Below are 22513 nucleotides of genomic sequence, written 5' to 3' on the forward strand. Positions count from 1 at the left end.
GCCCGCCCTTTGCCCGGGCTTAGCCCCGGGCGCTCCCGCGCGCTCCCGCGCAGCGGGTGACCAAGTTCATTAAATAGTAAAGTACTTGGGCATGGGGGCGTGGCGGCCAGGGAGAGCAGCCCAGGTGTTGGTGGTTGGCCTCGCAGAGACTCCTGGACTATGGAGTCCCTGCTGCTCGCAGCCCCGGTCCTGATTCCTTTCCCCCAGATGGCAGGCAGCCCCGATCAGCAGACTTTCGCGATGATTTGAGGCGAGTTGCTGGCGAAAGAACAGGAGCGATGATAATGTGCAGGGGTAGTCCGGCGTCAATCCTGAAGGTAGTAAGCAGATAGTTATCCCGCTGTTAGGGAGAAATCAGTCCTCTTTTACTCCCGTGGGCGTGGGGGCGTGGCGGCCAGGGAGAGCAGCCCAGGTGTTGGTGGTTGGCCTCGCAGAGACTCCTGGACTATGGAGTCCCTGCTGCTCGCAGCCCCAGTCCTGATTCCTTTCCCCCAGATGGCAGGCAGCCCCGATCAGCAGACTTCCGCGATGATTTGAGGCGAGTTGCTGGCGATGTGAACAGGAGCGATGATAATGTGCAGGGGCAGTCCGGCGTCAATCCTGAAGGTAGTAAGCAGATAGTTATCCCGCTGTTAGGGAGAAATCAGTCCTCTTTTACTCCCGTGGGCGTGGGGGCGTGGCGGCCAGGGAGAGCAGCCCAGGTGTTGGTGGTTGGCCTCGCAGAGACTCCTGGACTATGGAGTCCCTGCTGCTCGCAGCCCCGGTCCTGATTCCTTTCCCCCAGATGGCAGGCAGCCCCGATCAGCAGACTTCCGCGATGATTTGAGGCGAGTTGCTGGCGATGTGAACAGGAGTGATGATAATGTGCAGGGGCAGTCCGGCGTCAATCCTGAAGGTAGTAAGCAGATAGTTATCCCGCTGTTAGGGAGAAATCAGTCCTCTTTTACTCCCGTGGGCGTGGGGGCGTGGCGGCCAGGGAGAGCAGCCCAGGTGTTGGTGGTTGGCCTCGCAGAGACTCCTGGACTATGGAGTCCCTGCTGCTCGCAGCCCCGGTCCTGATTCCTTTCCCCCAGATGGCAGGCAGCCCCGATCAGCAGACTTCCGCGATGATTTGAGGCGAAGTGGGACCCGCGAAGCGGGTCCGGCGAGTTGCTGGCGATGTGAACAGGAGCGATGATAATGTGCAGGGGCAGTCCGGCGTCAATCCTGAAGGTAGTAAGCAGATAGTCACTTTCTGGCCTTCCAGTGGCCAATCAGTACATGGTGCAAGCCTGAATGTGGAGAGTTAACCCAATCGAGACTTTTTTTTTACGTAGAGGAAATTCCTCCAAGAGATCAAATGGGATGACTGTGGCTTTACAAGGTTCGACATGGTCAGATATGCTTGATGTGGGGTTTTCAGCAAGAGTACGTTAATTTGGGGTGCTTCGACACATTTGGCACCTTTCATTCCAGCTGTTAAAAGACAGCAGTAGCGCAAAGAATTTTGCAGCTGGAAACCATCTATTATGTTTTTGTCTGTTTCTTTCTATCAGAAAAAGACCATCTGTAGCCAATGAATGAGAAAATACTAACGAGTACTTTTATTACACACACACGCTACAAACCAAACTGTATCACTTGTTTTTCTGTATTCTGCATTGGCAGTGCTAGTCTCAGCCCAGAGAGATCTTGACAATCAAGCTGATGGTGAAGGAATGTTACAGCACACCATTGCAGCACACATGCCGCTTTATTATGACACATCTATTCTGTGATGTTGATTATCACTACACCTAAACGTGACAGAAACACTACACTCTAAAAGTGTCTGAACACCCTTGCAATATATGTGGTAATATTAGAAAACAACACAAACCGTAAAAAAATATCTACAGAAAATTTTGCCTTGCAGGTCTGTCAGTAAGTGCATTAATTAAGTGTGAATGACATACTGGAGAAAAATATAATTTCCTGGACTAGGAAATCTACTACAAAGTAAAAACCTGAGAAGAGAAAATATTCACAGTACTTCTCAGCAAAAAGTAATTTGATAGGATTCAGAAGCTATATTCCGTTTCTATGACATAAGGCTACCGCTGGTATATTACTCTTACTTTCATATGCTTAGGAATCTGAAATAACTACACTACCTGGGAACAGTATGGGTGAATAATAGAAAATAAATAGTAATACATATATAAATCTGCAAATGCAGCAAAAGGCAAGCATTCTTTGAAACGAATATAGTTCACATGCTGAAAGGACCACGTTGCTAACATGCATCGTTTATTCCTGTAGTGGGCATGATATAACTGGGCCACTCATTATTTCTGTTATGGTGGTGGAAGAAGTGCACACCCAGTGACGTTGACAACTTTACTGTTATGAAAGATAAATCGAATACAGCTATTAAGTCGTCCATGAACTTCAGAGAAGGGGAATGAAATACAATTTTTTGCAAGAGCAGCTTTCCAGCTAAATATTTATTCAGGGTTGCATATAAACATAGCCCATCTGAATACGATTCTGTAAAACAGATTAAAGATAGAATTGCAACAACATTAAGGAATTAAAAGGAAAGCCAAAATGTAAAAGGAATTTAAAAAAAAATAAAAAGCTAGTGTGAATTAACATGTGAGATGAAAACAAGCACAATTAAATCCTTTAATATAACGAGTATTAACAAAACAATCTATACAACAGATACTGTCGTTATGGCAGTAACTAAAACACAAAAAGTAACATTATTAAATCTCTACAAAGGACTTCGCTGAAGGTGTAGCAATACACACCAAGTGACATTAGTACCTTCAAGATAATGAAAGACACATGGGATGGAGGTGGAGCACAGAACAGAGTGAGGTGCAACTGTACTGATTTAGGTCCTAGATACATTCTTGAAGAGTGGGCTAATCACACCAACACAAGTACTCTTTTTATTTTATTTTAAGGATAATAAATCTGATGAGGCAGGATATTGGTTATCCTCCCTTCAAGCAGAAAAAAGCGATTCAGTTGCAAGTGTAGACATTGTACATGCACCTCGATATCTGCCCTTACGCTTAACACCGTTCTTGATGGTCAAGCCATCCATGTTTTCCAGGAAAGGCAGTGACAAAGCATTTATTTAGTAGCGAAGAAGTGAAGTCCTTATTTTTCCTTTTCCATAAACATCTTCTGTCAAGTGAAACACTTACACCCAGCTCTCCAGGAAGACATTCTACAGAAAGGTTAATATGCTCATTTTGATTACATTAATGACTTGAAATGTGGTCACCAAAAGAGTTTTATCCAGAATGCAACTTATTGCCAGGACACAAACATCAGTGGGCAACATCTCCTCTACCTTAGAACACACTAACTTATGTGCTAATTAGAAGTGGCTAGGAGTAGTCAAATTTATTTATTTCTATTTTTGTATAGCGCTCAGCTACCCCCAACGGGGGTGTCCCGGCGCTTGCGGACACGGTGAGAGGTGTTATAGAGGTATAATTGTCAGAGTTTGTGAGAGTTATCAGTCCCTAGTTTATAGCGGGAGGCTGAAGAGCCAAGTTTTTAAGGTCTTCCGAAAAATGAGTTCAGATTTGGCTTTTCTAATATGGTCGGGCATGGAGTTCCAAAAGATTGCAGTTTTGACGGAAAAAGAACGTCCACCAATTCTGGATTTAGAGAAACTGGGGATGATGAGGTATTCATAGGTGTTGGATCTTAGGGCCCTGGACTGCTGATATTTACGAACTCTCTTTTTTAAGTAATGTGGGCCAAAATCATTGAGTGCTCTGTAAGCGAGAGTTAGAGCCTTAAATTCGGATCTTCTTTGGACAGGCAGCCAATGAAGACTGCGCAGGTGGGGGGAAATTCGATGTCTGAGTGGAATATTTATAATGAGCCTGCCTGCCACATTCTGCACCATTTGCAATTTTCTTAGTGAGTATGCTGGCAGTCCCAGGCACATGCTATTTGCATAATCAAGTTGTGATGTGATTACCGCATGGACTATTGTTTTTCTACAATCCATTGGTAGAAAGTAGAGGAATCTTCGGAGGGCCTTCATTTTCCAAAAACAGGAAGAAGAGACTTGGCTTATTTGGGTCTTGCATGACAGGGAGGTATCTAGTTTAAACCCTAGATTCCTAGCCGAAGAGACTGGGAGGGGTGGAGGGTTGAGTTCCGTAGGCCACCAGAGATGAGATAGTGGGGGAGAGGGCTGGTTAAAAAATAACACCTCTGTTTTTTCTGTGTTCAGCTTTAGGCAGTTAGCTGACATCCATGTTACGATGTCCAGGAGACACTGCCTAAAGTTTGAGAAGACTGCTTCTGAACAGGCTGCGAAAGAAAACACGAGCTGCGTGTCACCAGCATAAGAGATGACATCGACTTCGTCTTTCATTACCAAAGTGGCGAGGGGGGGGCAAGATAGACATTAAAAAGGGTTGGGCTACGTGCCGAACCCTGAGGTACACCACATATCAGAGGGCGTGAGCCAGAGGTGTGGGGATGTAGCTGTATTCTTTGTGTGCGGCCTTCCATGAAGGAGCTGAACCAAGCCAAGACGGTCCCTGTTACTCCTAAGTGTTGAAGCCTGTCCAAAAGGATCTTATGGGAAACTGTGTTGAATGCTGTAGAGAGGTCTAATAACACCAGCATCGCACAGTTCCCTTTATCCATGGTTTCCCTGACAGTTTCAGCTACCTCAAGTAGGGCCGTTTCTGTGCTGTAACCCACTCTAAATCCTGATTGGGTGTCATGAAGAAGTTTATTTGATTCCACGAATGTTGATAACTGATTTTGTACTTCCTTTTCGAGGATCTTAGCGGGTACTGGCAGGAGGGAAATAGGTCTAAAAATTTTCAAAATTGTGGGGTCTGCTTTCTTTTTTAGAATTGGTTGAACGATAGCAGTCTTCCAGCTAGATGGATAAATGCCAGTTTCCAGCGAGGTGTTCCAGAGCTGGTTTAGGGCCGGATTGAGCAATGATGCTAATATTTTAAAAAACCTGGGTGGGCAGGGGTCAAGAGGGGAGCCGGATTTAGTTTTATCCAACTGCTTGAGAGATGTGGCCAGATCAAAGGGGGTAAATTCAGACCAAGTTGTTGTGGGGATAGGCGGGGCAATGACGTGATGGCCGGATCCTTGGCGGGAAAGGTTGCATAAATGTCCTGAATCTTCTTTTGGAAGAACGCTGAAAGATTTTCACAGAGTGCAACAGAGGGGACAATGTTACTTCTCAATGCCTCTGGTTTGAGAAAGCCCTGAACAATTTTAAAAATTTCTTTAGAAGAGTTGTCAGCTAATTTTATTTGGTTAGTAATGTAGTCTTTAATCGCGGAACGTTTTAATTTGTGAAACTGTTTTATTGCCTTTCTATATGTGTTTTTGGCTTCATGGTCGTAGGCTAAGCGCCATAGCCGTTAAAGTTTCTTACATCGGCTCTTTTCTACTTGAAGTGCTGGTGTAAACCAAGGAGCCGAGGGTGTATTTCTGGATTGTTTCATTGATTTCATAGGAGTGACCTGGTCAAGAGCAGTTGTAACCCATTGATTAAGACTTACAGCGTCATAGTTTGGGTCTCCAGTAAATGGCAGAGGGGTGTTTAATAGTACAGGTCCTAATGTTTCAGGGGTAACTTTCCTCCAGTTTCTTTTAGTATCGTATTCAAGTTTGTTGGCATCATGGTTAATAGACGTAGTTAGATAGAAAGGAACAAGACAGTGGTCCGACCAGAGGAGAGGGATGGGATCTTCGGTTATTAAATTGGGGATATTGGTGTAAATGAGGTCCAAGGTGTGTCCAGCCTTGTGTGTGGGTTTAAAGACCAGTTGTTTGAGGTTTAGACCGATTTTCATCTCTGTTAGTTGAGTAGCTATGGAACATGTGTCATTGTTCATATGGACGTTGAAATCCCCTAATACCAGGAAGTTTGTGTATTTTAATGAGAGGTCAGCCAACTGCTCGCAAAGTTCCCATAGTTCGGCGGGCTTGGATGTGGGTGGTCTGTAGATCAGCATACCCGCAATGGAGAGCTTCGGAGAGATTGTGATATTGAAAGATAGAGCTTCTATCAGGTCGGTATGTTCGACCCTTTTATGTAGGATTTCCCAGTCCTTTCTGATAATAACCGCAAGTGCACCTCCCGTTCTATCATCTTTCCGATTTTTTAATACTATTTTATAGTTGTCTGGGATCGCCTTTGAGATATCAGGAGTAGAGCTCTCTTTCATCCATGCTTCTGTTAGAAAGATGAGATCCCAGGAGTTGGAGTCAAGTAGTAGCCAAATGTCTTCTACATGTTTAGGGAAGGATCTGCAATTGATAAGACAGGCTTTTATTTTAAGGGTGGAGCTGTTGCCCACAGTAATGGGCTCTGAGGATGAAGCTTTATCTAGGACTCTGCCCTGTCTTCCTAATATTTTCTTATCCAATTTGAAGGAACAAGATTTACACTTGAATTCCACCTTACGGGACCCATGTGCCATTATACAGGGGTCGTAGCACATTGGCCTATGGCAAGTGGATGGGTTCAGCGTAAGTATTTGATCATTAGATAGCATGATACGCGTGTTTGTTGGAACATGGGCAGCGTGGCTGGCGCTGATCGCGGGTCAAAAATATCTCCTTAAATGTACATATGGAGGAAATTACCGTTTTCGTCCTTTGCCAATAAAATGTTCACTGCATGAAAACTACTTCAATGCAGCAACGTGAGATGGGCATAAAATTGTCTAGGAAGGTGCAGACTGCCCTGGCTATTCTGTCTAGCTGACCAGCAACCTATCGGAGATTCTACTCACAGAACCCAAATCATTACATTAAGGATAGCCAATAAGACTATCTGAAACATTAAATTGCTTCAACCCTTCAGATTGTCTGCATTTCAGACAATTACAAATTGACTGGTTTGATGAATACATTTTGAAGGGTATTCTGAAGCCACACAGAGCAGGTTGGGCAGCTAGGATGCACTCATATTGAGAACTTTACATTCTGGGAGTCTTAGGACTGCCTTGTTGCGAGTGTCCCGCAGCGGGGAACTGAACTGCTATTTGCTGCCCTTTTCCTATCTGCAGCCTGAACAACTTGGTTTTCAAAATGGTGGATATAGTCACCGATTTGGTTCATTTACTTTACACTAATTAGTAGTAAAGTATTTTTAGGATTCCCACATTTGCACATACATCAGTATTCTCTCATTTGGGTGTGTCGTTCTGAAGGACAGTCTACAAATGTGCACTATGTGCCACACATTTCAAGCTGAGCTAAGTGATGTCAGTTGAACTAAGGGTTTTGAGGTCATACACATACTGGGGAAATCTCTAGTAAATAATTTGATAACAGGAGAACACAAGTTCACTGTTAAGCACGTCTTAAAATTCTGGTTTGTTAATCTGACAGTAATGAATATGCTACTTACCAGTATGCATCTGTTCTTGGCATGTAGGGCTGCTGACATTCATATCTGTGCATAGATCGCCGCCTAGTGTTGGGTCCGGATGTTTGCACGTTGTTGTCCTGGAAGAGTCTTCGAAGTATCCGGAGATAGGTGACTCCTCCCCTGGACCACAGTGCGCATGGGCATCCTCTCCATCCTCAGATTGTTTTTCGCCATTGTGGCAGTGATGGAGTAGATACAGAAAGTGATGACCATGCTTACAGTAATTCTGAGAGCTGCAGCTGCTACAGGCGCCGGGGAGGAGGGTGGGCGATATGAATGTCAGCAGCCCTACATGCCAAGAACAGATGCATACTGGTAAGTAGCATATTCAGTTCGAGGCATGTGGGCTGCTGAATTCATATCTGTGCATAGAATATATAGCAGTACCCTCTATTAGCGGCGGCTACCAGTGCCAGCTGCAGCGGTCTGAAAAAGAGTTTTGAGAACAGCCTGTCCTACAGCTGCCTGCTGTTTCGATTGCACATCTACACAATAGTGTTTGGTAAATGTATGTGTAGTGGACCAGGTGGCTGCTCTACATATATCATGCAAAGGAATGTTTCCCAGGAAAGCCATGGAGGCCCCTAACTTACGTGTTGAGTGGGCTCGTGGGGGAATCGTTAATGTGCGTTTAGCTTTTTGATAGCAAATTTGAATACATTTAACGATCCATCTGGCTATACCTGCTTTGGAGATGGCGTTACCTTTGTGGTGTGGGGCAAAGGCAACGAAAAGTTGTTTTGTTTTCCTAAAGACTTTAGTCCTGTCTATATAGTACATGAGGGCTCTCTTTACATCCAGTGTATGGAGTGCTCTTTCTGCAACAGTTTGTGGGTTTTGAAAGAAAACAGGCAGTTCAATAGTTTGATTCATGTGGAACTGCGATATCACCTTGGGCATGAATTTGGGGTTGGTATGTAGTACGACCCTGTTGGCGTGAACCTGTATGAATGGCTCTTGAACGGTTAGTGCCTGGAGTTCACTAACTCTCCTCAAAGAAGTGATCGCTACTAGGAAAGCTACTTTCCAGGTGAGGAATTGAATTTCGCATGAGTGTAGAGGTTCGTAGGGTGGACCCATCAGGCGTGTGAGGACCAAGTTGAGGTTCCACATTGGAGCTGGTGGGTGGCTTGGAGGAATTACTCGTTTGAGTCCTTCCAAGAATGCTTTGATGGCAGGCACTCTGAATAAAGAGAGGTGCTGCCTGTTCTGGAGATAGGCTGATATTGCGGTCAAATGGACACGTATTGAGGTGTATGCCAGATTGCATCGGTATAGGTGTAAGAGGTAACAAATTATGTTTTGGATGATGCGTCTAGCGGGTTAATGTCATTGTTATTGCAATAAATTACGAACCATTTCCATTTGGCTGCATAGCAAGCTCTGGTAGTGGGTCTTCTAGCTTCCTTAATGATGTCCATACAGTCAGGTGGCAGGTTTAGGTAGCCAAACTCTAGTACTTCAGGAGCCAGATTGCCAGGTTCAGCTGTTGCGGATCTGGGTGCTGAATCTCTCCATGGTTCTGCGTCAAATGCGCGGGTTTGATCCGCAGCCTTTGATGCGGCACCACGGAAAGTTCGAGAAAGGTGGTGTACCATGGTTGGCGTGCCCATGTTGGAGCAACCAGGACGAGTGTTAGTGAGTGTTGTCTGAGTTTGCGTGCCACCAGCGGTATCAATGGTGCTGGGGGAAAAGCGTACGCAAATCTGCCGGACCAGTTCATCCATATCGCATTGCCCTGTGACTGCGGATGTGGGAACCTAGCGGCAAAGCTTTGGCATTTTGCGTTTTCGCTTGTGGCGAATAGGTCTATCTCTGGATGACCCCACTGCTGGAAGTACGGTTGGAGTACTGATGGATGTAACTCCCACTCGTGCATCTGGTGGCTGTGTCTGCTGAGCAGATCCGCCATTTGGTTGTCCTTGCCGGGGAGGTGTTCCGCCATGAGGAACATGTTCCTCTGAATGGCCCACTTCCACATGCTCTGAGCCAGATGAGACAACTGTGGAGAGTGTGTTCCTCCCTGCTTCTGTATGTAGTACATGGCAGTCATGTTGTCCGTCCGGATCAACACGACTTTGTTGCACAAGTGTACTTTGAATGCTTTCATTGCCAGGAAGATTGCCATCAGTTCTAGAAGGTTGATGTGCATCTTCTTTTGTTGTATTGTCCATAGTCCCTGCACTGTGTAGTTGAGTACATGAGCTCCCCATCCCTGGAGAGACGCGTCCGCTGTCAGTATTATTTGTGGAACAGGCTCTTGGAACGGTCGGCCCTTGCAAAGGTTTTGTGGATTCCACCAATGCAGAGAGTTGTATGCCCGACCGCTCACCAACACTAGGTCTTTTAGTTGCCCGTGAGCCTGATTCCATTGACGTGCTAAGCACTCCTGAAGCGGGCGCATATGTAGTCTCGCGTGTGGGACTATGAAAATGCAGGAGGCCATCATGCCTATCAACTGCATGAACACTCGCGCAGGAAGGGAGTGTTGGGGTTTGAACTTGGAAATCAGCATTTGCATGCTGTTGATCCTCACTAAATTTGGCTGAGCTGTGGCTGCCAGAGTGTCTATGGTCGCACCTAGGTACTGTTGTACGTGTGCGGGTTGGAGATGTGATTTTGGGTAATTTAGTGAGAACCCCAGACTGTGAAGAAGGTGAATGGTGCGGGACATGTGGCTGGCACATTGCTGGGCTGACTTTGCCTGAACAAGCCAGTCGTCCAGGTAAGGGTAGACGTGAATGTGTTGCCTCCGTAGATGGGCAGCCACAGTAGCTAGGCACTTTGTGAAAACTCTGGGTGCTGTTGTCACGCCGAAGGGAAGAACCTTGAATTGGTAGTGCTGCCCTTGAATAGTGAACCTGAGATATTTTCTGTGTGAGGGGTGAATGGGTATGTGGAAATACGCATCTTTGAGGTCTAGCGTGGCCAGGAAGTCTCCCTGTTTGAGCAGCGGGAGGACTTGTTGTAGGGTGAGCATGTGGAAATGCTCTGAGAGAATGTAGCGGTTGAGGGGTCTCAGGTCTAGTATAGGTCTGAGTGACCCGTCCTTTTTTGGTATTAAGAAGTACAGGGAGTACACCCCCGTACCTTGCTCGTGGACGGGTACGACCTCTATTGCGCCTTTTTCCAGCATACTTAGCACTTCCTGCTGTAATAGCGCTAAGTGCTCTGAGGACATAGGACGGTGTTTTGGCGGTATTGTGGGTGGAGTGGAGGTTAATTCTAGGCAGTAACCGTGTTTGATAATATCTTTGACCCACCTGTCCGTGGTGATGGTGTTCCACGTGGACAGGAACCTTTGTAGCCTTCCCCCGACAGGTGTTATGTGGTCGGGAGGAAGGGAGAGGGCGTCACTGTTTGTTCTTGGGAGAGGACCTGGTATTGCCGTATCCGCGTCCTCTGCCCTTTGTGCTGGAGCCACGATAACCACCCCGGGTGTTTTTATCGTAGGTACTTTGTGTGTTGCCCTTGTTGTAGGTTTGCTGTGACCTCTACCTGCTCCTCTATTTCCGGGGCGACGAAAGGAGCCACTCCGAAAGGTCTGCGTTTGGAGAGCCCCCATGGACTTTGCAGTGTCTGTGTCCTTTTTTATTTTTTCTAGGGTGGTGTCAACTTCTGGTCCGAATAAGTAGTCGGGGTTGACCGGCTGATTGAGGATGTTATTTTGAACCTCAGGTTTGAATCCGGAGATTCGTAACCAGGCGTGTCGTCGTAGCATGACGCTGGTGTTTATTGCTCTGGCAGCTGTATCTGCGGCATCCAGTGCACACTTAATGGATGCGTTCGTGAGGAGTTGTCCCTCCCTGATGAGGATCTCTGCTCCCTCTTTGTATTGGTCAGGGAGATGTTGGAGTAGGGTTTCTAATGTGTCATAGTGTGCGCGATCGTAGCGAGCTAGGAGCGCCTGGGTATTGGCAATACGCCATATGTTAGCTGCCTGGGCTGCAACCCGTTTGCCGGAGGTCTCTAGCACCTTGGACTCTTTGTCCGGGGGAGGAGCATCCCCAGTTGTCTGCGAGTGCACCCGTTTGCGAGCATTAGCGACTACGATGGAATCCAGAGGCAACTGGCCTCTAATGTACGTAGGGTCCCCAGGCGCCGACCTATATTTCTGGTCGATCCTGGGGTTTATTACTCTTGCCCTGGTGGGTTCTTTGAAAATGTCCTTTGCTGGTTTGAGGACACCTTTCAACATGGGTAGAGTTTTGATATTCCTTTCTGAGGATGCGAAAGTATCCATTAGAAAATCGTCCTCGATTGTGTCAGAGTGGAGTTGCACACCATGATTGGCCGCAGCACGTTCAATGAGGGCGTTGAATGCGGCAGTGTCCTCTGTGGGAGACGTTTTCGCGCCATATAGCTGCGTGTCCTGTGTATCCATAGGTGCACCCGGGTCTACAGGGTCATCCCAAGCCTGGTCAGGGTCCTGTTGGCCTTCAGGGTCCATCTCCTTGGGGTAGGGGACGTCGTCACCCATGTAGTCCTCCAAAACGTCGGTTTCGGAGGGTGTCGGAGAGAAGGGCTGTGGATCTAGGTAAGAGGTATGGAGACGTTCGTAGAGAACTGGTTCCGAATCCGCTGGCAGCTTTTTCTTTAGCGGGATCCGGTAGGAGTCCAAAGCTCGCTCGGAAGATATTCTCCGCTTGTGGAGCATAATTCTGCCGGTGTCGGCATCGATGATGTGGGACGGTGACGTCTCCGTGGGAGAGCGTTCGGCAGGTGTGATCCTAGTTTGGGTGACACGTGTTCTGATTTCAAACAGTTTGGGCGCCGTGGATGGCGGCAGGCCAAAAGTGATGTCGGGTGTTGCTGGAGAAGCTTTTTGAGCTTTTTTCGGCTCGGAGCCCGACGTGTCCTGGAGGGCTGCCTTTTCTTTGATGCGTTGCAAGGACGCTGCAACTTGTCGCACCTGGAACGCCGACGGTTCTTTGGCGCCGAGCGGTTCTGTAGATGCAGGCGTGGACTTCTTCGGGGCCACGGGGTCATCGAGTCGAGGAGAGGTAGTAGCTGTCGACGGCGTCGATGATTGGGCCTTAGGTGCTGCTTTCGAAGTGGTGTGCGACGCAGCGGCCATTTTGACCTTCGTGGCCGGAGCCGATTGTTTCGGTGCCGAGGCGGTTTGGCGGTACCGATGGCCTTTTTCCGTGTGTCGGCGCCGACGTCGGCTGCTGCGAGTTCGGCACCGAAGTCCCGTTTGGTGCGGTCGGTGCCGACGGGTTTGGCTGGCGTCGAAGGTGTAGTGGGCTTCGATCCGACCAGTGCCAGTTTCAGTTTCGGTTTCTCCGGAACCGATACGACTATTGGTTTCGGTTTCGAGGAAGGAAAACCAGTCGTTTTGGGCACTAATGGCTTTCGCTGAATGTCCGAGGCCGGGCCAGAGGGCGGGGCCGAAGAACTGCGGGATAGGTCTTGGGTAAGGCCCGAAGGCGATCCCTCGACCGGAGCCATAGACTGACGCACTGGGATATCCTCCGTCTGTACGGGTAGGCCTTGCTCGTCACCGGAGCCACTTTCTTCGGCCCCTAAGGCCTCATCGTAGTCTCCTACCTCGGTGTCGGCTTCTTCCCTGTGAAAGAGTTGGTCTTCGATGTCTTCCGATCCGGAATCGTGTTCGGAAGCGGGGCTGGAGGGTAGGTTCTCCACGCCTTCCACATCTTCGTCCTCGGCGCTGAAGATGTTGGTTGGGGCCGGTGCAGCTTGCTGCGCTTCAAGTCTCGCTGCTCGTCGATTCCGGAGAGTCTTTTTGGATCGGAATCGGGCACAGGCCATACATGTGGATTCGTCGTGATCCGGTGAAAGGCATTTGTTGCACACCGGGTGGACGTCGACATGGGGATATTTCGCATTGCAAACAGGACACCGCTTGAATGGTGTCCTCGATTCCATCGTCGATGTGGGGTCGATGGTCGGATATGATGCAAAAAAGTTGTTTTTGAAGTCAGTAAACTAACAAGTAACTGTCGATACCGATCGGGAACAGTACCGACGCGAACTAAAGGCCTTTTGGCCTGAAAAAAAGTTTTCCCTAACTTGAGTCAAGATAAGCACATCCGAACCCAATGGCGGAAAAAAACAATCTGAGGATGGAGAGGATGCCCATGCGCACTGTGGTCCAGGGGAGGAGTCACCTATCTCAGTATACTTCGAAGACTCTTCCAGGACAACAACGTGCAAACATCCGGACCCAACACTAGGCGGCGATCTATGCACAGATATGAATTCAGCAGCCCACATGCCTCGAACCTCTTGTTCACTCTCAGAACCCGAGCAAATCGTCGGCTAGACAAAGTATATTAAGGTGTTTAAATTGAACACCTCTGTCATAGCATTCTTTAATGAAAACTCCCTTATCTTTGTTCTTTAGTCATGTACATCTATTGTGGGACTAAGAACAGTCTCCATAGTAAAAAAAGGGGAGAAAAAGCTATTTAATTTCCCTGTTTGTTGGCAGTGGTGCTAACAATTAATACACTTTCGGAAATTCAAAGCATTCTATTTTCCTATATGAATAATAGGGCAGTTTGTAAAAATATATGATGTGCCAGTAGAGTTTTCCATCATCATATCAAGTAGCTGCGGAAACGTCATTAAATGTGGCAGTATTTCTTTATTTAATCTACTTTTCTCAAAGGGAATTAGGAATTTATAGAGTAAATGTCAAGAATTCCTGTCATGCGAGGGGAGGAAAACGGTAACCAGCGAAAACGGACTACATCTCCCAGGATGCTTAGCGGTTGAGAGGTTATGTAAACAGGAGAGCTGTTACATAACTCAAGGAAAACACGCCCTTATGTAAACAGGAGAGCTGTTACATAACTCAAGGAAAACACGCCCTTATGTAAACAGGAGAGCTGTTACATAACTCAAGGACAACACGCCCTATAAAGGGAGGAACCGGGAGGTACAACGCTGTCGGATATTGTGTTTACACCGACGTACCTGCTTAGTGAAGAGCAGTGTTCCGGAGTGGTGCTCCAGTAAGGCAAGAACGGAGGTAGGTCGAGTCGTTACTCCCTGGGCCGTGTCTTGCCCCATCGTCACCTGTGAAGGACCCGGAAGCTCTACCGGATAACCATTGAGCTTCGGTTTTTGACTCGGCTGAGTCAAAGCGCAGAGGCGCTTTTGCTGGTTGGAGTCGTAACTCCCAGCCCGACCAGAGATACAGGGACTGCCAGCTGTAACGCACACCAGGAGGTGTTTGCCGCGTTACAGACTCGGAAGTCCACAGGATCGATCGAGCGGCTGCTCTCGGTTCAGTCTTCTTTGCTTGTGATTGGGGTATCGGTGACGCATCACCAGGAGGTGACTCCGCGTCCCGGTGCAGTCTGAGGAAGAGGTTGAGCGGCTGCTCCCTTCAGGTAGAGACCCCGGCTGGGTGTTTCCCTGACTCCTCGATTCTCCCCAACACTCTTCGTGCCCCTCACAGCCTACCGATTGGCATTGTCGGCCATTTCATTTCTGCCCTCTGTTGGCATACGCCGGGATCGGCGTATATGCAGAGGACGGTTAGGACCATCCGTGCTGTGGGCTGGTAACGTACTTAGCCTGGAGGATTCCAGTGACTATAACCTTTGTTTATTCCTTGTATTATTTTTGCCTTCATTAAAATAACTAAACCTTCACAAGTGGTTGCGTTCTCATTATCGTGTCTGTTAAACGATCCTGAGACGTTCAGGGCGTTACAGTAAACTACATAGTAAAGTACATACCTAAATTGTAAAGCTCACAGATGCTACTCTGATGCTACATTTGGGAGAAATGTAATGCAACATAAAAAGATCTTGGTGGTGTGGATGTATGACCATGCACTCCAACACAAAATGTAGTAAAGTAGAGACAACAAATGAAGCTTAGTGCGTGGGGTTCCCAGCTTAGTGTTTCCACCTAAACGTGGCACTACACACTGAAAAATTGTATTTAGGGACGGTGCTCGGTAAAAAAGTACTATTTAGCAATTAGTCTTTGAAACAGTAACCTAAATCACAAGAACTGGAGAGAAGCATCCAAACTAAATCAATAAATACAATTTAAATGGGGATGAATTACATTTTATATTATTTCATACAAACCAAGGGGTGCTCAGATTGCCAATGCAGGCCTAGCACTGTACTTCATACAAACATATAGAAAAAATATGAAACTGTGCTTACTCATACAGCGGGACAACATAAGGGAAGGATGGAAATAGAAAGGGAATCCTGAGAAGTGGGCATCCAGTGACCTTGCCTAGCAAACTAGTTTATAGGTCCTTAGAGCAGGGACACTTCAAGTAGGTGAGAGTCGGTACAGGAGTAATTATGACTCGGCTGACTGAAGAAAGTACTCTAGTCAACTTGTAAGAGCACTAGATCTCATTTCTCAGTATTTGCTTCTTTCATCCACTCTCTAAACATATGTACTAATTTACCTTAAAGAGGCTGCCTCAATTCTAGAGATTTAATATAAATCTGAAGAAAAAAACTTTTATACTTTTTATACAATGAAAAACAAAAACAAAGAGCACCACAAAACAACAAAGTAGTGCTGTAAACAATGATGTCAGTGATATTTCCACTTGTGTGCCACCAAGAAGATGTCTTACCAATCGATCATGTGGATGTAGACTGCAGTAGCTGCTAGACTGTGGAATATGAGAAGAATTGGCCAACATCCCTCCATAGCCAGGTTGGTTCATCCCACTGGAGGAACTCCATGGGTCACTGTTGTGATGACCATCTGAAATGTACATTTAAATCAAGTGTATTGAAGTGCTGTTGCTCATAATACTTTTCATTTTATAGCGCACAAACATTAAACAAAGCCGAATGTATTGAAAAATAAAACAATTACACGCCATCATTTTCATAACCAACCCAAAACAAAATAATGGATGAATCTATAGGTGCAACTAACAAAATGCCTAAAATTGGCTCTCTTTTGGATTATAAATATTTTTATTAATGTTTAGCGAACATTGTACTTTTTATTCTCAGACAAAAGTCTTTATTATACCAGAACTAAAAAAGAATATTGCTCTGATAAGGTAGAGAAATGTAGGAGAGAATAGGATTACATTAATTGTAATATATCAAACCACTACTCACTTCACCTTCAACAAAACTTTGCAGTGATTTGTGGTGACTGTGCAGAGCCATAGGTTGTTTGCAGTGAACACTTGGCATTACATACAACCACACCTTATGCCCAGTAAGCCGGTCACATAAATCCCTGTGCATAGGTGATGGTTGTGTGCAGTAGGCTCACTCACAGTCCATGGAGCAGATCACCTTTAATCAACACTGACCTCTCGGTCCAAAGTGCACACTTGGGCAGTGTTATTTTCTGAAATAAAAATTTTAAGTAGTGGGGAGCAGACTGTGATATCTCATGCATCACAGCAACCCAAAAGGGCAGTCTGCAGACCTCATTTCAAAGCCCATTTAACCCCACTCACCATCACCACATGGGGTCATATTTGTCATCCAATCACATGGGACATATTTAAAGAGCGTTGTGCCAAGACATCCATTGCAGAATAGGTAGAGTGCAGTAGCAGCCCGTTCTTAAGGCTTGGAGCCCCTCCCCACCTTTTTGCAAACATGAAGAGTGCTCATCACACTGAGCAAAGGTCAGCCTGACAGACACTCTTCATTCCAGTCAAGCAGCGAGGTGCTGTATGTGCACTAACTGCACACAGGTCTGGCTGCCTGAGCTGAACTTTGCCGAGCTGAAGATGTCACAGTCCTGTGGGCATGAACTTCTCAGCACAGCAAAGCGCTTGGAGGTCCTTCCGCTCGTGAAGAGTGGGCGTTTCACAGATTGTTTTCACAACAAATGGGTTAGATTAGGGTTTTCCAAACTGTAGGTTGTGACCAGAGCCAACTTTTGGTGGGTCGTAAAAGTGAAAGCAATAAATAAAGATTCCTTTAAGTTCTGTATTTATCTGAGCTTCAATGACAGAGGTTAAATGTAAGGCTATGTCTTCTGACAAATTGCTGCTTCTGTTTTTTTAACATGGGGATTGCTGTTTACAAACTACTCACGCTTTGCAGCCACAGAAAGAAACGTAAAGTGAATTATGTGACAATCTAGCTAGGGTACAGGGAGTGTGAAAGGAAAGGCTGTAGGTTGTAATATTTTGTAACACAGAACAAAATGTTAATAGCTGTATATGAACTATACTCATTCAGAAGTTAGGAAAGCAAAAATTAAGCAATTCTTTTTAGTAATTCTGAAGTGCGATGGAAACAAATAATACGATCAAAACAAACCAAAGCCCCTTTTCTTGGTGATGCACAAATGATAATCATTCACTGAAACCCAATTTCCACACATTATCATTTGGTTATAATGTTATTTTTATCAGTAAATCGGTATGTTTGTGTAAATTTAGTGATCTCTGTAAATGACAGTGCGCTACAACCCGATGCTTTATTTACATTAAAAAAATCGCCCGCCTCATGTCCATTAACACTAGGTGGGTCACAAACATTTATCATGCTAAAAGTGGGTCGTGGTTATAAACAGTTTGGGAAACACTGAGTTAGAGATGGCTAATCCTTCTCTCAAGTGGACTTTAGACTCGTAATAAGAGTTAGCCTAACACAGGTCATGCTTTCTGTTTTGTTCATAAGGTCTTTATTCATTAAACGTAAATCTATTTAATGTAGCTGTACCATGTCAGAAGGGAGCTCTGTCATGGCATTGTGGTAATGTTGATCTCTGAATGAAAGTTTAATTTCATAGGTCCCTGGTGCTAGTGAATAACTTGATTAGAAATTCGCATATTACTGCTTGCAAATCTTTAATTAATAAAAGTTTACAGGACGTCACCTAAACATGAAGCCCAGCCTGAAACAATACAAAAACAGATATGTGGGACGGTCTAGGTTTTCCTGAATAGGATGCCTAAAGGGAATTATTTAAAGTTGAAGCACCACGGGAAATACCCCTTGTACATCATAGCTTTGCTTTTGCTGAAGAAACATATTTCATATTGATTACATAAGAGAGGGACTATCTTTAACCTTTCTAGATGGAAATCAGCCCTGGTGACACCAGACCCCATATAGGGAGACTCCGTCTGCCCTACCTCATCAATTAAGATCTTTTATCAGGGAGAATGAGAAGTAAGGCAGACGGGAACTCTTGAGCAGAAGTAGAGTCTTCTGCCATCTTGGAACTAAAGGAAACCACATAGTAGGTCAGTGGACTAAAATCAACTAATACAGGATATTTATATGGCCAAAGTAGGTTCAGGCTAGTTTAGGAAAGGTTTGTTGTTGGTGTACTTAGGGTCATTGAGAAAAAACAGTCCTCCAAGATGAAAATTATTTTGATCACACTATGGACTTGACAGAACAAGCTCCCACAAACAGTGATAACAAACTTCTAACTTTCTTTGTAATGCAATGGACAACACAAAGTGAAACTGTAAAGGCAAACTGATTATACTAAGTCCAGAGTCTTTTTTATTTAGGCCCCTGACAACATAAAATGGGAACACTGGACCATGGCAAATTCAGGGAAGAACAGCGAGAGGCGAGAAGGCATAACAATTGGACACTGCTGGGCACAGAAGTTGGAAAGCTTTCTGCAAGAAGAGATCACAAATAACATTACCTCAGTGAATTGCAGGAGGAAGTATACTTTGACATGCATAATATATACTGCAGACATGCCTCATGTATGCCTCGCATGCCTCAGATATGCCTTTACTGAGGGCCATTTAGTGCATTAAGGGCACCAATGGAGTACAGTAAACATTAGCACAATGTTTCATAATCTCAGTACTGGATATTTCTGAAAGGTATAAAAGGAACAAACCGTCCATCCATCAGAAACCCACTGTCAACACCAGAGTTAAACACAGTACTATGAAAAGCCTGTAGGTGAAATGCATAAGTGTACTAGATCATTGGTCATGAAAAGAGCTTTTTTCGGTGAGTGAGTGAATTCAAGTGTTAGCTGTAGATGACCCAATTCCTTAAGAGACACGCGGAAAACAGTTCAGAAAAAGCAAGGCAAGATCTCTACACTAAGTGCTGATCTGTAAGCTACTGCCCAGTCATCACAATAAAATGTCTAACAAATGCAAACAGGCCTGCTCAAAGCCTTCAAGTAAAACTACTGGGATTTCAAACGTAAAAAGGACTAAAATATACAATAAAACCAAATTAGTAAGATCCAGTTGACAGTAACATTAAGAATAGGATTCTGGTTCTTTCTTTAAATGCACACAAACTAACTGTTTCTAGACGCTTGAGAGAAGCATTCTACAGACTGGGTGTTGTGGTTACAAGGAACCCACATCCCGCATCACAGTGAAAGGTGAGAAGAAATGTGCAGTTAGAGCAACTCCAGTACTACTGTGTATGGCACAGTACAGCAGCTTCAGACAGAAGCAGGTATTTATAAGGTTTGTGGGCAGAATGTTACTGGTGCACTAGCCATACACCGCCCGCTCTTCACTTCAACATTTCCGATTGACTGGGTATGTTTTCCTGCACAGGAGACTTGTATTACTGCTGTACATGATTTTGGAAGAAGCGGTTCCCAAAGAGAATCCGCAACACTGCTGTAGATAGTGGCCCACCCCAAAAGGACTTAATGTTAACGTTTGACTAGTACCATCAAGACCATTTTCTTTTAAATAACAGTAAATGGCAGCTGACTGCCACGTACCCCATGAATGAATAGTCATGGGGTACACGCTTATTAACTACACCCAAGGCTGGGGAGACTGTCTACTGGTCCTGCCTGACAAATATACACACTCTATCATGTTTGGGACCACTCACATCTCCCAGAATATGAGAGATACCTATGTAACATATAGTGGTGTGTGTAAGGGAATGAGCTACGTCAGCCTGGGTGTCCCACTGTGTGTCTACACCCAATTGTGCACTGTAATATCACCAGTGTAAGCTTTCTGGCTCTTGTTTATCCCTGGTCTGGGGTTGCCTCTGACCATGTTCATATGGGACGGGGCTAGCAGAGCCAGTTAAAGTGTTCTAGGGGAGCAGGACAAAGGCTGAGTTGCCAGTGTTTGGTTCCAGCCTATAGTGCTACAGTCTGCAAAAAATGATAGAAATACAGTTCAGAGTAATTACCATCGCCTGCGATTAAATTTCCCGTGGCTTATTATGGCTTGGGATTCAAACTGCATCTCACCGATGAAGCCATACAAAGTCAAAACTGGTCAGAGGTTTCTTGTGTTCCCGTTTGAAATGGGTATGTCTATCAGTTCAGGCCGGCCTGATCCTTTTGGAGCAAAACCAAAGCAGATTTGCATGTGTTTGTACCTCTCTGTAATGGTACACTGGGCAGAAAAAATGATGGACTGGAATACAGCCTACAGTAATTGCCAGTGAAGGTTTCAATTTAAGCATTCTGTCCATTATTTTATTTTTTTAAGTGGGAGGGCAATGCTGAGAGGTGGGTCCCACTGCTCACTTTATCACAGGAGTCAAGCTGCACTTATCTAATGATGCCCAAGAAAACAATAACCAGGGGGTTGCTTGTGTTCATCCCCAAATCGGTTGTGACCTGGCAGTTCAGGCTGGACTTTTCTAGTTCAACAGGACCACAGTTCAATTGCAACTGGATGGCCCCTGTCTATAGTGCCAAAATTCCCTGCTAGATGGGCTGGAATGAAACCCACAATATTATTAGTGGATGACATTAATTCAAGTAATCGACCATCACGTTTTATTTTTCTTTGAATGCTATGTCTAGCTTTTCAAAGAGCAAGGTGTGTATTTTAAAAGATGCTTCTGAAAAAGCGAAGTGGATCTTCTGAGAGGTGGGGATAAGATATGCATGAGAAGTTATAGACCAGAGCAGCTTTACCCAAGTTCTGTGAGCTCGGCTGCATTTTTACAAGTGCAATAGTTACCGTTAAGATCCAAATAAATGTAATAAATAAGCATTTCAGAGAATTGCAGGCACTCTAACCCATGAATAAATGTTATATACTTGTGAATATTAATGTTCAGTAGGACCCGCACTGATGCAATCCACCAGAAGACGGACAATGATATCCCCACTTAGAATAATGAAAACAGTAAATGGTGAAAGTTAGTGAAGTTTCAAGTGTATTGTTGCAAAATTATTGGTAAAGTGAGCTCGACCTAGATGGTGCTTTCAAGGAATGGGGACATTTATGTATTATGTTATGATGAATATGTTGAAATCTAATAAGAACCACCAGGTCCAACAAATACCTTCATATATAGTTACTTGAGTTACAATTCATATGTTTGAATTCTAATTTGAAAACATATGTGCGCACACACGCCTCAAATAATGATTGATTGATGATGATCTAGCGACTTGTAGTGGAGCAAAAATGATGCTATATGCGCCACGATCCTAACTTGCTTCTTCAACGCAAGTGCTCAAACAGAAACTACTAACTTTTGGTGTCTGCTACTACTGGCCAGTTCAAATAGGACCACCATAGATCGTTTTATGCAGATTAGCTTTTTTGGAGGCAAGTCATTTGTTTTGTTTACAGCTCTCACTTCAGATATAGTGAACACCAATTTGCCAACAGCAAAGTAAATCAACGCATACCAATAGGATAATGGCCATATGTTGGAGTTCACTAATGTGTTCAAATAAAAACCTTTGCAATACAGTTTCATAGATGAGTGGTTTTGTGCATCACTACTGCATGAAACAATCCCAAAGTAATAGAACTGAAGGACCTGTGGCATCAACATCATCTATTTACTGGAAGCATTTACAGAAATTTGCTGAACAAAATAGGTTTCAAGGGCAATGTTCTATATTTCTGGTACCCTTTGTACAAATCCCCCAATGGACCAGTTCAAGAAAAAGGCTCTCACAGGTCTTGGAATTAGGTTTTGAAGGGTAAAGTCTTAAGGAGGGGTGTACATTCGTCTACTTCTAGACTGGGTTTTAAGACCCATTTGGCCAAGTATGTGCTTAACAGCAGACTACACTTTCCACAGATAACAAGTCCTAATCCAACACCTTAAAATATCTTCACAATATACACTCCAACTTTTACTACAGCATGGTGTAGATACAAACCTGGCAGAGCAGCTAGTCGCACCAAAATCATTACAGAACGCTTAAAATGTGACACTC

The 22513-nt window shown here is 45.0% G+C and overlaps 1 protein-coding gene across 28 annotated transcripts in view; it reads right to left on the reverse strand.

Moving 5' to 3' along the window:
- TCF4 (transcription factor 4) overlaps positions 1 to 22513 on the reverse strand; it is an 886011-nt gene that overhangs the window by 122579 nt on the left and 740919 nt on the right. For all 28 annotated transcript variants that reach the window (XM_085630087.1, XM_085630081.1, XM_085630059.1 and 25 more), the window contains one exon: positions 15999 to 16132. In XM_085630087.1, coding sequence (XP_085486213.1) covers positions 15999 to 16132 — 134 coding nt within the window. The remainder of the gene's footprint in view (positions 1 to 15998; positions 16133 to 22513) is intronic.

The sequence above is a fragment of the Triturus cristatus genome, chromosome 2_1 (genome assembly GCF_964204655.1).
Source record: "Triturus cristatus chromosome 2_1, aTriCri1.1, whole genome shotgun sequence".
NCBI lineage: Eukaryota > Metazoa > Chordata > Amphibia > Caudata > Salamandridae > Triturus > Triturus cristatus.